General features: G+C 39.3%; 1 protein-coding gene across 2 annotated transcripts in view; it reads right to left on the bottom strand.

The window, feature by feature from the left end:
- Nucleotides 1-14796, bottom strand: part of pip5k1c (phosphatidylinositol-4-phosphate 5-kinase type 1 gamma) — a 55767-nt gene that overhangs the window by 18734 nt on the left and 22237 nt on the right. For both annotated transcript variants that reach the window (XM_005795695.3, XM_023339255.1), the window contains exons 6-11: nt 12299-12451; nt 8710-9009; nt 7870-8078; nt 6994-7077; nt 6756-6804; nt 4739-4823 (exon numbers count right to left, since the gene is read on the bottom strand). In XM_005795695.3, coding sequence (XP_005795752.2) covers nt 4739-4823; nt 6756-6804; nt 6994-7077; nt 7870-8078; nt 8710-9009; nt 12299-12451 — 880 coding nt within the window. The remainder of the gene's footprint in view (nt 1-4738; nt 4824-6755; nt 6805-6993; nt 7078-7869; nt 8079-8709; nt 9010-12298; nt 12452-14796) is intronic.

The following is a 14796-nucleotide window of genomic DNA, read 5'->3' as shown; positions in this document are numbered from 1 at the left end:
GCTTCATTTCAAAGGGCCAAACTAATACCACGTGTAACAGTGCTTTGGATGAAAAAGTCAAATAAAGCCAAAAAGAGCAATTACCTGATGTAAAAATATTCAAGGCTTTTATTTTGAAATTATTATTATGCTCCATTTTAAAGTTCCAAACTAATCCCATGTGTAACAGTGCTTTGGATGAAAAAGTCATATAAAGCCAAAAACAGCAATTACCTGATGTAAAAATATTCAAGGCTTTTATTTTGAAATTATTATTATTCTCCATTTTAAAGTTCCAAAGTAATCCCATGTGTAACAGTGCTTTGGATGAAAACGTCAAATAAAGCCAAAAACAGCAATTACCTGATGTAAAAATATTCAAGGCTTTTATTTTGAAATTATTATTCTCCATTTTAAAGTTCCAAACTAATCCCATGTGTAACATTGCTTTGGATGAAAAAGTCATATACGGCCAAAAAAAGCAATTACCTGATGTAAAAATATTCAAGGCTTTTATTTTGAAATTATTATTATTCTCCATTTTAAAGTTCCAAAGTAATCCCATGTGTAACAGTGCTCTGGATGAAAACGTCAAATAAAGCCAAAAACAGCAATTACCTGATGTAAAACTATTCAAGGCTTTTATTTTGAAATTATTATTATGCTCCATTTTAAAGTTCCAAACTAATCCCATGTGTAACAGTTACTGAGTTAAATCAGTTATATACAGCCCATAGCAGCAGTAGTTCTAAAGGCCAGTTCTCAGTACTGATCTGTTTCAACTGAGGATAGATAGAACTACAGCGATGCGTATTCGTAGTCCAAATCAGCAGCCAATAGCCTCTTGAGTTCCGTTGCTATGGCAAATAATGGTCTCAGCAGGTGTGAGCTCTGAGCTGTGAGCTCTCAAACACACAAGTGTGTTTGAGCAAACACACTTTACTGAAAGAAAGCATTGGAAACAAATCCTTCTTGTTCGGAAACCGTAATACATATTCGAAAAGCGTTTCGAGCGTATGACAGTTCAATGTGTCTTCTGCGATAGTCCCGAGATTCATATCTGTACCTCACTCAGAGCATTTACAGCGATGAGAGAAAGAAATGTTGTGCCCAGATATGAACCGAGATGGGCTGTCACTCTAATTTGAAGAAAAATGAGAAACTTTGGGTCGCTTAGAGGCAAATTGTGGACAAACCGTAACTGGTATCGACGAGCCGTCTTCACTTTCGAAGAGATCACAGACGTATCTACAAAATGAAATTTGAATGGCATTTCTAGGTGAATTTGTGACGACACAGCAAATCCTCAAAAATAGGGTATTTCTAGGATTTTTCCCATTGAGTTATAATGGGGTTTTTTTCGTAGTTTTTTGCGAATTATGTCGCCACGTTAAGCCCAAATCCCACCAAAAATAATAGCTCCAATGGCGTGAATTTTCTGCACGTTTTGATACCTCATTTGTAGGTGTGCACCCAGCGGTATGAGCCGCATTAACGGTTACGGAAGAAAAATAAAGTTCTATAATAATAATATTAAAGAGACGCTTCTCTCCGACAATAGTAATAGGTTCCTGCCATTGCTTTGCATGGCAGGCCCCAACTAGAAAATTTCGGAAGAAATTTAGCCGGGGCCTGCCAAGGCGCGCCCGTCGGGCATGGGCCCGGCGTCGTCACGCTACAAATCGGCGTCGACGCCAAAGAACGCCGCGACGTAATCAGTGGCACGCGGAGAATCGCAAGAACGTTAAGCGAGGCGGACGTGCACCATTCAGTATTATAAAGTAAGTATATCAGCTAAAATCAGCAGAAACGCTAATGTTAGCGTCATTGCTTTCATCAGTATGTGGGAAATCACTAGGATATTTTCTGTAATTGATTTACTCCATTCAGTATACTAAACATTGCTAAAAAGTAAAATAAATAGCTAATAGCTTATTGAAGCTAAAATGCTAACGCTAATGAACCTTGCATTTGTTTAGTAACAGTTCAATGCTCATAAACTGCAGGAAGGCAGTTCATTAGCATTTACCTAATGATTTTCACAAATATAAATTTTCAATAACGCACACACACACAACATATTACAGTTTAAAAATATATATTGGCCTTATGTTAAAGATTTCTACAAACTTTTTACAGGTAAAGTTTACAATGAACCAAAATTACAACATTTAAAGAATACCATAAATTTAAGAATCTAATGTCTCTGCAATAAAAAGAAATTGCTATCTTTTTTATTTTTAAACAACACCTCTTAAATACAACACCTTTTAAATAACTGATTTTATGTATTCAAGTTTTAAATATTACATTTGAGTTTGCATGGATGTAAAATTACTGCTCAGTTTAAAAATTGCGTTGTGTTCTGTAAATAAACAAAACACAAGCAAAATCAATAAACTATATGCATATTCCAGTATACTGCGTTTTGGTTTTACATCCATTCTATTTAAATGTAGTTTGTTCGTGCTTACCAATGTTTTCTGGCCGGATGTCTGGCACCGTTTTCCCCTGGTCAGTTCGTCGATGTCTGGTTTTAGTTCTATTCTGTGGCAATCCGCAAAACGGCGTGTAGGTTTTCGTCAGTAATGCGCGATCTGTGCTTGGTCTTGTTTAAAGTCATTATTGAAAACATCTGTTCGCACAGATAGGTGCTTCCAAACGTGGACAAAACACGAGCTGCATGGAGTCGAAGCTGTGGCATCAAATCAGGGGGCAGTAGACGGTAAAAGTCCTCGATTGAAACATCACGGGACTTCGCTCTTTAGCTTGTTAGCTTGTCGATCTTTCAGTTTTATTCGCTGGGAAAATTAATAATCAGCTTGAGGTGACTCTGCTGCACTCTAGTGGCGAGAAGCCGTAATGTTGGTTGGTAAGAATCGGAAGGCATTATGGGATATGTAGGTTGTAGTCAATTCGTGCTCAAAACCTATTTTAAGTCAATCAATGGGGCTGTAAAACGGTGGTAGGGGGGAGAGGGCGACATAAAATGACGTAGCCGGCCACATGTGGCCCGCGGGCCTTGAGTTTGACACATGTGCAATAGAGGATCTATCTGCTGCTCATGCAAAACAGTCTATTTTAATCCCATGCGTAATAGTCCTTGGGTTAAAATAGTTATATAATGCTCAAAACACAAGTAGCTGATGTAAAAATATTCAAGGCTTTTATTTTGAAATTTTCAGTATGCTTCATTTCAAAGGGCCAAACTAATACCACGTGTAACAGTGCTTTGGATGAAAAAGTCAAATAAAGCCAAAAAGAGCAATTACGTCATGTAAAATTATTCAAGGCTTTTATTTTGAAATTTTCAGAATGCTTCATTTCAAAGGGCCAAACTAATACCACGTGTAACAGTGCTTTGGATGAAAAAGTCAAATAAAGTCAAAAAGAGCAATGACCTGATGTAAAAATATTCAAGGCTTTTATTTTGAAATTATTATTATTCTCCATTTTAAAGTTCCAAAGTAATCCCATGTGTAACAGTTACTGAGTTAAATCAGTTATATACAGCCCAAAGCAGCAGGTAGTTCTAAAGGCCAGTTCTCAGTCCTGATCTGTTTCAACTGAGGGTAGATAGAACTACAGTGATGCGTATTCGTAGTCCAAATCAGCAGCCAATAGCCTCTTGAGTTCCGTTGCTATGGCAAATAATGGTCTCAGCAGGTGTGAGCTCTGAGCTGTGAGCTCTCAAACACACAAGTGTGTTTGAGCAAACACACTTTACTGAAAAAAAGCATTGGAAACAAATCCTTCTTGTTCGGGAACCGTAATACATATTCGAAAAGCGTTTCGAGCGTATGACAGTTCAATGTGTCTTCTGCGATAGTCCCGAGATTCATATCTGTACCTCACTCAGAGCATTTACAGCGATGAGAGAAAGAAATGTTGTGCCCAGATATGAACCGAGATGGGCTGTCACTGTAATTTCAGCAAAAATGAGAAAGTTTGGGTCGCTTAGAGGCAAATTGTGGACAAACCGTAACTGGTATCGACGAGCCGTCTTCACTTTCGAAGAGATCACAGACGTATCTACAAAATGAAATTTGAATGGCATTTCTAGGTGAATTTGTGACGACACAGCAAATCCTCAAAAATAGGGTATTTCTAGGATTTTTCCCATTGAGTTATAATGGGGTTTTTTTCGTAGTTTTTTGCGAATTATGTCGCCACGTTAAGGCCAAATCCCACCAGAAATAATAGCTCCAATGGCGTGAATTTTCTGCACGTTTTGATACCTCATTTGTAGGTGTGCACCCAGCGGTATGAGCCGCATTAACGGTTACGGAAGAAAAATAAAGTTCTATAATAAAGAGACGCTTCTCTCCGACAATAGTAATAGGTTCCTGCCATTGCTTTGCATGGCAGGCCCCAATAATCTGCCAGTGATACTAGTAATTTTTCATCGATATTAAGGAATTATTGGCATAAGATAAGCTTCTATTTCCTGCTGAAAAGTTACTTTATATTAGGTTTTCCTTTTTTTATATGTACTACAATATTTCCACTAGATATTAAACAGAAACACTTGGTAAGATTTTGTGTTTCTGCAGTGTAGAGGGATCAAAGTGACATTTTTCCCCCTTCACACGACATTAAGCAGCGCCTCTCTAGGGTTTCACCGTCTGCATCAGATGTTCATATTAAGACTCAGCTGGGAAAAAAAAACAGTGTGAGAAATCTGTCTTTTTGTGGCTCTTCCCACACACAGCTCCAACTGACTATTTAAGGGAGTGTCTGGGTGATGAAGTGAACTCACATGAGCTCTTCTTGAACACCGTGCTGCTCATGAACTTGAAGAACCTGTCGGCGTAGAAACCCGGTCGGTGGACCGACACGGTGTCCTGAGAGAGAGACGAGGAGAGTTTATAAGACAAATGGTGCGTTAATAAAATGATCAGAGCCAGATTAAGCCGCCTGTTTGTCCCTCTCCGTGTCCCAGTAATTTTTTTTTTTCTCCAGGTCAAGCTGCTCTCCCGAGCATCGCACACAAACACGTCTGCCACGGACGCTTTGAGACACCGTCAGACGAGGCAACAGACACTCTGCTTCATTATTTATGTATCATCCCAGTGGGATAACACTGCCAACAGACTGACAGATGACACTTGGTGTTTGGTTTAGAGTAACAGAGCGCAGAAGGAGACTGAAGGAGACGGAGGAAGCGAGCGGGGAGAGAGAATCAGCGCTATTAGGTTTCTGCTTCAGCATCACTTTTACACAGCATGAGTAACATCTTTTCTCACATTCATCAGCTGCGTGTAATATGAAGAAAGTTTGGAGTGTTCATCATAGTGACGCAGAGGAGGCGGCTTGCTCTCCTACACACGTCTTGTGAATTAGCGTGTTCTCAGAGTGGGAGAGAGTTGGAGAGAAGACTGATGAGTCGGTTTAATCTCGAGCGTAGACTCGGGAGTGATGTAGAGCCTAAACCCGAGGGTTGGATGACAAGCAGAATATAAACACACGGGAAAACAAAATAATCTGTCATCAAACTCATCTGCGTGACTTGCACTTCAGGGGAAAAAGCCCAAGCAGTGCACATATTCAAAATTAACAGAGTTTCATTAAATGGATTCCACAAAAACACAAAATCTCAGCATTTGTCTAATTTCTAGAGCAAATACTTTAGTACACTTGAAATAAGACAAAGCTAACTTACAAGTAGCTTTCCAGCAAGATAAAGGACCTGATTTTAAGTCAATATGTCCTTAATATTAATGAAAAAACCCACTAATTATGTCACTTATAATGCAGGGAAATTGTCTTGTTATAAGTTAAGTTATCTACCAGTGGAACTTTTATCTTACTGTAAAGCTACTCCTAACTTAGTTTTGTCTTATTTCAAGTGTCCTAAAATATTTCCACACAAAACTAGACCAGAAGTACTTAAACTTTGTGTTTTTGCAGTGAATATCAATATAGAGGTTTTTTTTAGGTTGTTTTTAAGGGTTGCTCTTCATTATTTGTGTCAATATCCATAGTTTTTTAGACACATATTTCCAGACTTCTCTGTCCTCTTTGGATATTTTTTTTAATTTCCATTGGACATCATTTACAGAGATCAGCCATAAAATCTCTATCAGTAACATTAAGTGCATCTTCTTTTAGAGCTGGGACTTTAACAAGTTCATTTCAATTAATTGAATCTCAGGTCTTCCGGTTCTGGTCTGCTCTGCATCCCCAGAACCAGAACCAAACGAGGAGAAGCAGCTTTCAGCATCTATGCACCACAAATTTGGAACAAACTTCCAGAAAACTGTAAAACAGCTGAAACACTGACTTCTTTTAAATCTCAACTGAAAACCCACCTGTTTAGAATTGTATTTGAAATGTAATCAATTGATGTAACTTGACTTAATGATTGATTGTGATTCTGTGTTTGTAATGATGTAAAGCACTTTGAAATGTCTTGCTGCTGAAATGTGCTATACAAATAAAATTTGATTGATTGATTGATTGAATTAATCACACAGATTGATTTTAATAGGTTAAAAAAGTGTAAGTTGGTTAATTTTTTTTTCTTTTTTCATACAAAAATCCTGAGCCGGAACTTTTGTATTTTGTTTCTGGTAGGGCGGTGAATTTGACGCCCACGCGATGTCCGTAAAACAACATCGATGGTTAAGCCGCTTCTTGGTTTACTTGAGGGTTCATTTTTCTTTCTAGAGAACAATCTGATGGGATGACTGAAAACAACATTGTTGTGTGCAAGTTGTGCAAAAGGAGTTGGTGTATCTGACACATACACGTCTGTGAGGACCTTATAAACTCACCCCGTCATGAACCAAAGCCTTCCACGTGTGCTCCAGTTTCTTTATTAGCCTGGAGAAACAAAGCAGAGCAGAGGTTAAAAGATGTTAAGCGGGTCTAATATGGGAAACTCACCAGCAAACACTGAATATACAACTGTGAATGTGTGGCCTAAAGCGATCAAGTCTGAGAAAAGACAGTGCAAGGCTCACTGATTTATGATCTAACTATTCATCATCGCTCGATTTCAAGGAGGATCACCTGTAGGATTGTAAAATATCGATGATTCCGATGTAGAGAAGAAGCCTTTCTCCTTTTCCGTTTACTGCCGGAATGCCACCCATCCTGGAATCAGACAGGAAGTAAAGCGGAAATGAAACATCTGTCATTAAAAGCATGAAAACAGATCTTGGTGGCGGTCAGACTGAGCGGCAGCCTCGGCTCTGTCAGTCTGCGTCAGGGCAGCTGCGGTGCACCTTGGTGCTCCCAAATCTGCTTTTAATTGCTGCATTAAAACCCGGCTAAACGCAGCAAGTGTTTTTAAACAAAGACTGGCCTACATCCTGGTTTTTACTGCTGAGAACAGACTAAATATATTTTTGCTGGATGCCTTTCATTAACAAGGAAAACGTACAAAAACCATTTGAAGCTTTGGAGCTACAAGCTCTTTCAAACAAAAATGTTGGTCTAATTAAAATAGATCATGCTACTTCAGTTTTTTTTATTGAGTGGGTAATTGTTTTCTGTTTTAAATCATATTTTTGGTGATTTTAGTTTTTAAATTCTTTTTTTGGCTCACGAATTCTTTTGAACTGACGATTTGCGAGGACAGCCCTGTAATTAGCTTGTCATTAAATCTTTAACCTGTAAAAAAACCAAACAAAAACAAATTAATTATCTAATTTTCACGCAGGAAATCACAGTCTCGATACCCAGGCTCTACTTTATTTCAGCACTGATGAGAGAAAATGAAACTCAACTTTGCATTGTTAAATTTTTAAAATCATATTAAAAGATACAATTCCACAAGTTTTTCTGATTTTTTTTTCTTAAAACTATGGTTTTCTGATACGCTGGTCCTTTCAGAGTAGGAAGACGGCCATTTTGTCAGTGTGCCGTTTAGCTGGTTAAACTCACGTGTCGTCTGTGTCGATGGACCCTCCACAGGCGGCGCCGCCCTGGATGGACTCCATGGCGGTGGAGTAGAGGGCTTTCTGCTGGGCCACGGGCCTCTTCTCGTCGCTGCCGCCCTGTGACCCCTCCAGCTGCCTCTCCCTCTCCGCCTGGTCCATGTTGTGGACCCCGAGCAGCAAGCTGTAGTCCATGATCTTAAAGCTTTCCAGCACCTGAAAACAGAACAAAAACGGACGCATTTAAAAGCGCAGCCGCTTACACCTATGCGACACCCAAACCTTAATAAAGGAGTTGGGAAATATACTAACAAACACAGGGACAGAATGAAGGCTCTCACTGAAAAATTTAGAAATATCAAATCAGGTAAAAATTATTGTTTTACTGTAGATACATATCTACAGTAAATATGGCATTGGGGTTGGATTATTAATCCAACCCCAATAATCCAATCTGGGGTTGGATTATTGGCAAAAGGAGATTTCGGAAATTACTAAAAGGAGCGGTTACCAATAACTTTGCCACTAGTGACTTCGTTTCAAACAATTATTTCCCAATAAGGGATGAGTTTTCAGCAAAAGTGTTCAGAGTTCGATTGTGTTGCAGTAATAAAAGATTATTTCCATACACACCAGTATCAGAGGTGATGATAAATATGTTTGCATGTGTATATGAAAAACAATCTTTCACAGACACACTTTTCCAAACACAGAGCCAGTAAATGTAGACCTGATTTACAACCAAACATAGTGCTTCATAAAAGCCCTGCTCATAAAAGAAGCTCTGTTTAAAATAAAGTCTTCACCTCCTATGGATGAAAGAATGAAACATAAACATCTCTCTCACCAGACAGTCTCTCTGTAGAGTTTTAACCATGGCGTTGTACGTGTCCTGGTCCAGCATCAGTCCGTCCGGCATGTCCTGCATGAAGTCCAGGTCTTTGAACGTGGGCCTGGCCTTCTCCCTCTCCTTCTTGGACGCTCGCCTCTTGTAGGTGGAGCCCTTCAGGTCGTATTTGAGGTGCATGCGGACCACGCGGGGCAGCACATTGTTCATGACAACCACGCGGATGTTCTTCCCGCCCGACTGGACGCAGTAGAGGCCGAAAAACTTGGGCAGCAACGTACGAGGGTTCTGATTCAAGTTCTGGAGGAGAGTAGATCGGACAGGGGGAGAAAAACAATGGGTGACTCCTTCGTTTAGAGAATAGGTGATAAGGAAGAGGAAGTCTGCAAATAAAATAAAAAAATACTCCAAAAAAATAGACTTATTGTCATTAAGCCACTGGGTCACTGTCTATTTGAAAGACCCATTTGTGCCGAACAACAATATAGGTGGAAAACAACTGTGCGTTATTTTTTAGGATGACTTTCATATGAGTTTGTTGAGTTTATTAACTTATTTCAGAATTTCTGATTTTATGCATATTTTCTCAGAAATCTCATTGTTCTCAGGACCAGTGAGATCAATTAAAACAGAACAAAAAGTTAAGTGAAGTTTATGGTAGGTGCTTCTACAGCTGTCAGGTTTTAACTATGGAAACTGCAACAACAGAGAAGGAAGTAAGGAAGAAAGGAATGAAAAAGAAAGAAACGAGAAAAGAAAGAAGGTTTTACCTAAACACAGTCTGATTCTCTGCAGAACTTTTGACTTACTGAACAGAAATAAAGTTCGTGTTGTGACTTGAGACAATACGGCGTCACATTACTGCCAATACTCATGGCAACACTCAGATCAGTTTTGGCTTGGCCAAACATTTAAACAAGACCATCTAATATTCTTTAGACTTAAAATAGTGACTTCAGCTTTATTAGCTCCTCTTTTCACGCGATTCAGCCTTTTCTGTCTCTGCGGAGTGCTCGTCTCCTGTCTCCAACCTGTGCTGAATATTTCAGTAGTCAGTCCACACAAATGAGGTTAGTTGGACCGGGCGCTCCGAGAAAAAACCTGCTTTGACCTTGGGAGCTGGGCCAGATCTGTCCCATTAGAGAAATGAGAGCTGGGAAAGAAAGCGAGAGCGCGGCTACCATATAGAGATGCCGTGTGGCATTAAGGAGCGGAGAAGGAGAGGGAAGATGAAGATGTGGCTTAGAAGGCTGATCGCATGCCGAATGACCTTCATCTCGTGGTAGGAACGGGTGGAAAGAGGCGTTACGATGATGGAGGGCATGAGAACACATGGGGAGAAAGAGCGCCCTGCGCCCTCAGCAACACACGACCCTTCCTCCGATGTTAGGAGGGCAGAGTGGTGACAAGCCACCAGCGGAGACACGTGAGGAAGAGGAGGAATGGAGGACCAGTCTCAGCGGAAAGATAGAGTGACAAAGCATGAAGACAGGGACATGAGGGAGAGAGGATGGAAGGGACAAAGCATGTAAAACGAACAGAGAAGTGGCAGCAGGGAGTCGGTTACATCACTGCCATCAGCCGGCTGCCCAGAACCAAAGAACCGGCTCCAGATCAGCTCCTTTTCCATGAAAACAGCAGTTTGCACATTTTACTCTGATGTTTCTGCTTAAAGTCTGCAGCGAGTGTGTAAAACAGGCTGCCATCCGCCCATGTGAGGGCGACCGCCCGTGCGCTCATTAAGCCGCCTCCTTACAATCCATTAGTTAGACCTGTGAAAGTGTTTCAGAAGATGACCGCCATTATGGGAAGGTCGCAGTGACCGTGCTGAGCCTTTAACATCTTCAACTGATCAGTCATCACATTGGTTCTTCTAGAGGTGAAATGACTAATCGGGTTAATCGTGATGAATTATTGAAGCAATCATCAACTAGTTTAGTAATCGATTAATTGTTAGCTGGAGTATACAGACTCAGAAAAAAAAGGCCATTTGTTGAAAGAACAACAGGAGAGCTGTAATTAAGCCAAAACTGTACAAAAATATATACATTTTACATTTAAGATAAAAAAAAAACTTTTGCAAAAATGTTCTACTCAAATTCTACAAAAAAAAAATTCTATTAAGAATCCTTTGCTATCCAATTATTAATTGGTTACCCTCAAAAACTAATCTCCAGATCAGCCTCAGACTGTACTAATATTAAGTCAAGCAGAAAGAGCTGAGTTCCTAAAACACCACAGAGGGGTAAAATTATTCCAACACTGGTTTTTGCCTGAGGCTGTCAAGCACATGAATAAACACCAGGCTGAGGGTTCATGAACCTGAGAGGCTTAAAGCATCGCATGGACATACATGGAGCTGCTTCGTTCAAAAGCAGCTCGTGGACTCGGCCACTCTTGGTCAGAAGAGTTGAGCTCCGTTAGGCTTGACTGCCGAACGGAGCATCCGGCGAGAGCAAAACAGCAGCCAGTGGCTTATGAAACCGCCTGGCCGCGGGCCACAGTCAGATCTGATAAGAGCCGCTAATGTCTGTTTTGCATGAAAACCGACCACAGGGACCTCCAGGATCTTACATAAACCTCGGATCTAAACTGCATCATCAGCTAAGATGAAAGCACGAATTGGTACACTGGAAAACATATGAACTTGGTTTAACTTGAAAATGAAGGTTCTCCTGCTTCCTTTAAAATGCAAAAAATATATATTTTTGTTGTAATTCAGAAAGTAAAGTTCATTAGGCACAGAGTTTAAACATTGAGGTTTAAAGTTCTGAAAGCTGGTTGATCTTAAGTTGTGAGTTCATATAACTTAAAGCTGCGATTTAAACCAAATTATTGTTTCACATAATGAAAGAAAAATGTCCTCACCTAGCTGAACAAGAACACAGTTCAGTATTATTTTCACTCACTGCTTATTTTAGCAGTTGTCTTAAATCCTTGATTGAAATTGCATGAACAAAATATCTGAGAATGAATTTTATTAAACATCAAACTGAATTCATCAACATTTATTTTTAACAACTAAGCACTGTGATTAGTTGTCCTCAGCCAAAACAAAATATATATTTGCCTTAATAACACACAAAAAATGTAAGTCATTGTGACTCATGGTGCAACACAAGATGCAAAAACCTGCCGCTAAGCACCCTACGAAATGGGTTCTTAGTGGCATTTTCTTTTTAGTTTTTTTTTAAGTGCTAACCCTAGCATACTCAACTCTTGAAGGTAGTAAACAACAAAAGGATAGAAAAAGGTGACACAAACTCACACGTATAAATTCAAAATCTAAAACTTGCATCTAAAACTAGCTACAACTAAGTGTGGCTCAAATGTTTTACAGTGTATGCGTTCACCTTTAAACTTATGCTGCTTAGGAAACTTTGCCTTAGGAAACAGGCTTAGTGATATATGTGCTTAAATCAGCGAACCAGATCGATTTAATACCAGGAAATGTGTCTCATTGATTACGGAAAAAAATGCCACCAGGTAGGAATGTTTCTTTTGACAATGGGGTTCTGAGATTTACCCCCACATCTGTATTTTTCAAACTTTTCAGAGTCGTTCCCACACATGCCTGGACTTAGCTTACCATGTAGTATCCAGGCAGCAGCTTCTGTAAGAACTCAGCCTCCTTGTGCATCACGGTTTTGATGATGAACTCGTCGTCCTTCGTAAGGTAGAAGACGGAGCCGCTCGCTCCGGGGTTGGACAGCTCGATCAGGGGCTCGTTACAGAGGGAGTACTGCAGGGAGACAGAAACCGACCACACTAGTACATTTTTAAAATGCATCACCGTTCATATTCTAGGAAATCAGCATCATTAAAGTATATCCTTAATATCTTTTATCCTTTTTATATTTTTTAGCATAATTTTAGCTTGATTTGTTTTTAATTTACAAGTACAGTATGTTACAGGACTGGACACGTGTGTTTGATAAGGGCAGAAAAGACGACATCCTTTGATAAAATAACTATATTAAATACTCGTTTATCCTATCTGTATGTTAAGATTTTACTACATTCTGACTCACAGTAGAAACCAAGATTTTAATTGTTTCCATACGCTCACTGTCACGGCAACTGTTGCCACAGCTACGAAATATGTGAAATATCCATCAATGCAGACCCCTCATCTTTATTTCAAGCATAACCTGTCATTAAACGGGGTTTTACAAAGCTACAAAAGTCAGTATTCCATATTCTAGGATTAAAAATCTGATATGATTGTAGTTGCGCTGATGTACATGAACATAATACAATGTAAATTACTTAATTTCTCTAAGATTTTGTACATGTTGCTTCTAAGGAACCAGATTTTATTAGACTCTGTTAAAGTGGACCTTTCTGAAATTATTTAAAATTTTAATTTTAATTCAAAATTTCAAAACAAATAAATAAAAATAAAAAAAAATAGGAAATTCTCCACAAAAGCGGCACAAAGTCAAATTGAAACCTATTTATTTCTACTTACAAGAATAACTTTAGATAAGAAAGTGCAAATGTGAACCAGTGCTGGTTACCTACTGCTTTGCTCATCATATTGTGAACTTTATGCCTTCGTATTTTCATTTAGTTTTTAAACAATCTAGGTACATTTTACCTGAATGTTGGTACACAAATGCTTAATATGCTGCACGTTTGGAGCTGCAGTAGGGGAAGCATTTGTAAAAAAAAATATAGGCCGAGTTATTTTTCAAGCTATAATCATCTGTTAATGTGGGAAAAATAGAAACCATGCTTCAATCAAGCCTGTGTCCAGTCCGTTGGCTCTGTGCTGTTAGGCTGTAATAAATGATGCATGAACAGAAAACATCGGCCGTCTGTCAACACGAGCTCAAAATCGCTCGGCGTGTCGAGTGAGTAAAGGTCAAAGTTATCAACCAAGAGTCAGCGGAAGACAGAAGAAGCCTAACATGATGTTTATATTATTGGTATTAAATGATATTTAGGACTCAGGAGATGAACGTGAACACACTTTGCTAGGGGATGATGCTGGTGTGAGCCTTCCATCATTTTATGAAGACTATATTAATATGAACAGCCAAAATATTTATGAGGATTCCACTGAGAAAGAGAAACCAACCAGTTGTTCATGCAGAATCTATCGCCCTGAGAGCTAATTAGTTGAAATTCAGGAAAATAGCTGGTCATTTTAAAAATGACTTGCATAACCATAGCATTAAACTAAAACTGTCGGACTGCATTATCTCCTTTATTCCCATAAAAGAATGTAAAAACATCTATTATATATGCAGAATATTAAGCCTTGTTCTGCAGGGCCACACTTGTCCATTCCTGTTGGCATCTTAACAGCATAGCTTGACAGGCTTTATATTTGCTCCAATATTTTCTTAATAAGACATCTGCTTTAATACTTTTGCTACGTATTTAAAGACCATTTCCCCTTTGCTTTGGATCATGTATTTCTTGTTCTATATATACATTTTTCATGATGAGAACAAAACTGAGCACGCTTGACCTCGTACTGTCGATGGATGGCCTTGTTGCAACTCACTCTGACAGTTTCAGAGCGAGAAGCATGACTGTGGATCTGTCAGAGACGGTAATAATGTGCAGGCCATCATCCTGTTCAGAGGCACACTCAAAATAATGTGTGTGCCAAAAGGTTGTCAGTTTTTGAACGGGATCGTCTGGCCCCGACACCTCACCGTGGACTAATTGGATGGTGCTGAGCTGTGGAAATACGCCGATAATGTCCGCTGGACCTACTTTAGAACCGATTAGGTGATACTGACAACTCATGTTTTTCATGGACAGCCACGATATTAATAGCAATTACATAAAGTGCCTTGTCCATTCCTACACAGCTAACATTAGGGAAAGCAAACACATTTTGTAAAAGGAAAAAAAATATTTAAGAAATAGCCAATAGAGGTAAATTTACTGATTGTTTACATTAATGCTCATAATAGTAGTGCACCATCTGTAATTTGGAAGAGGGCCCTGCAGGAAAATGGCTCTGACTTTGTCTAGAGACGCTTCACTGATTCTCTACAAACTTTCTGAACCTGCTGCCATCGGGCTTATCATACCGCAACAACTGAAGCAGAACCACCAGACTGCTAC

The sequence above is a fragment of the Xiphophorus maculatus genome, chromosome 9, assembly GCF_002775205.1.
Source record: "Xiphophorus maculatus strain JP 163 A chromosome 9, X_maculatus-5.0-male, whole genome shotgun sequence".
Lineage (NCBI taxonomy): Eukaryota > Metazoa > Chordata > Actinopteri > Cyprinodontiformes > Poeciliidae > Xiphophorus > Xiphophorus maculatus.
The sequence above is the reverse complement of the archived record's forward strand: the minus strand, read 5'-3'. Positions and strand labels throughout refer to the sequence as shown.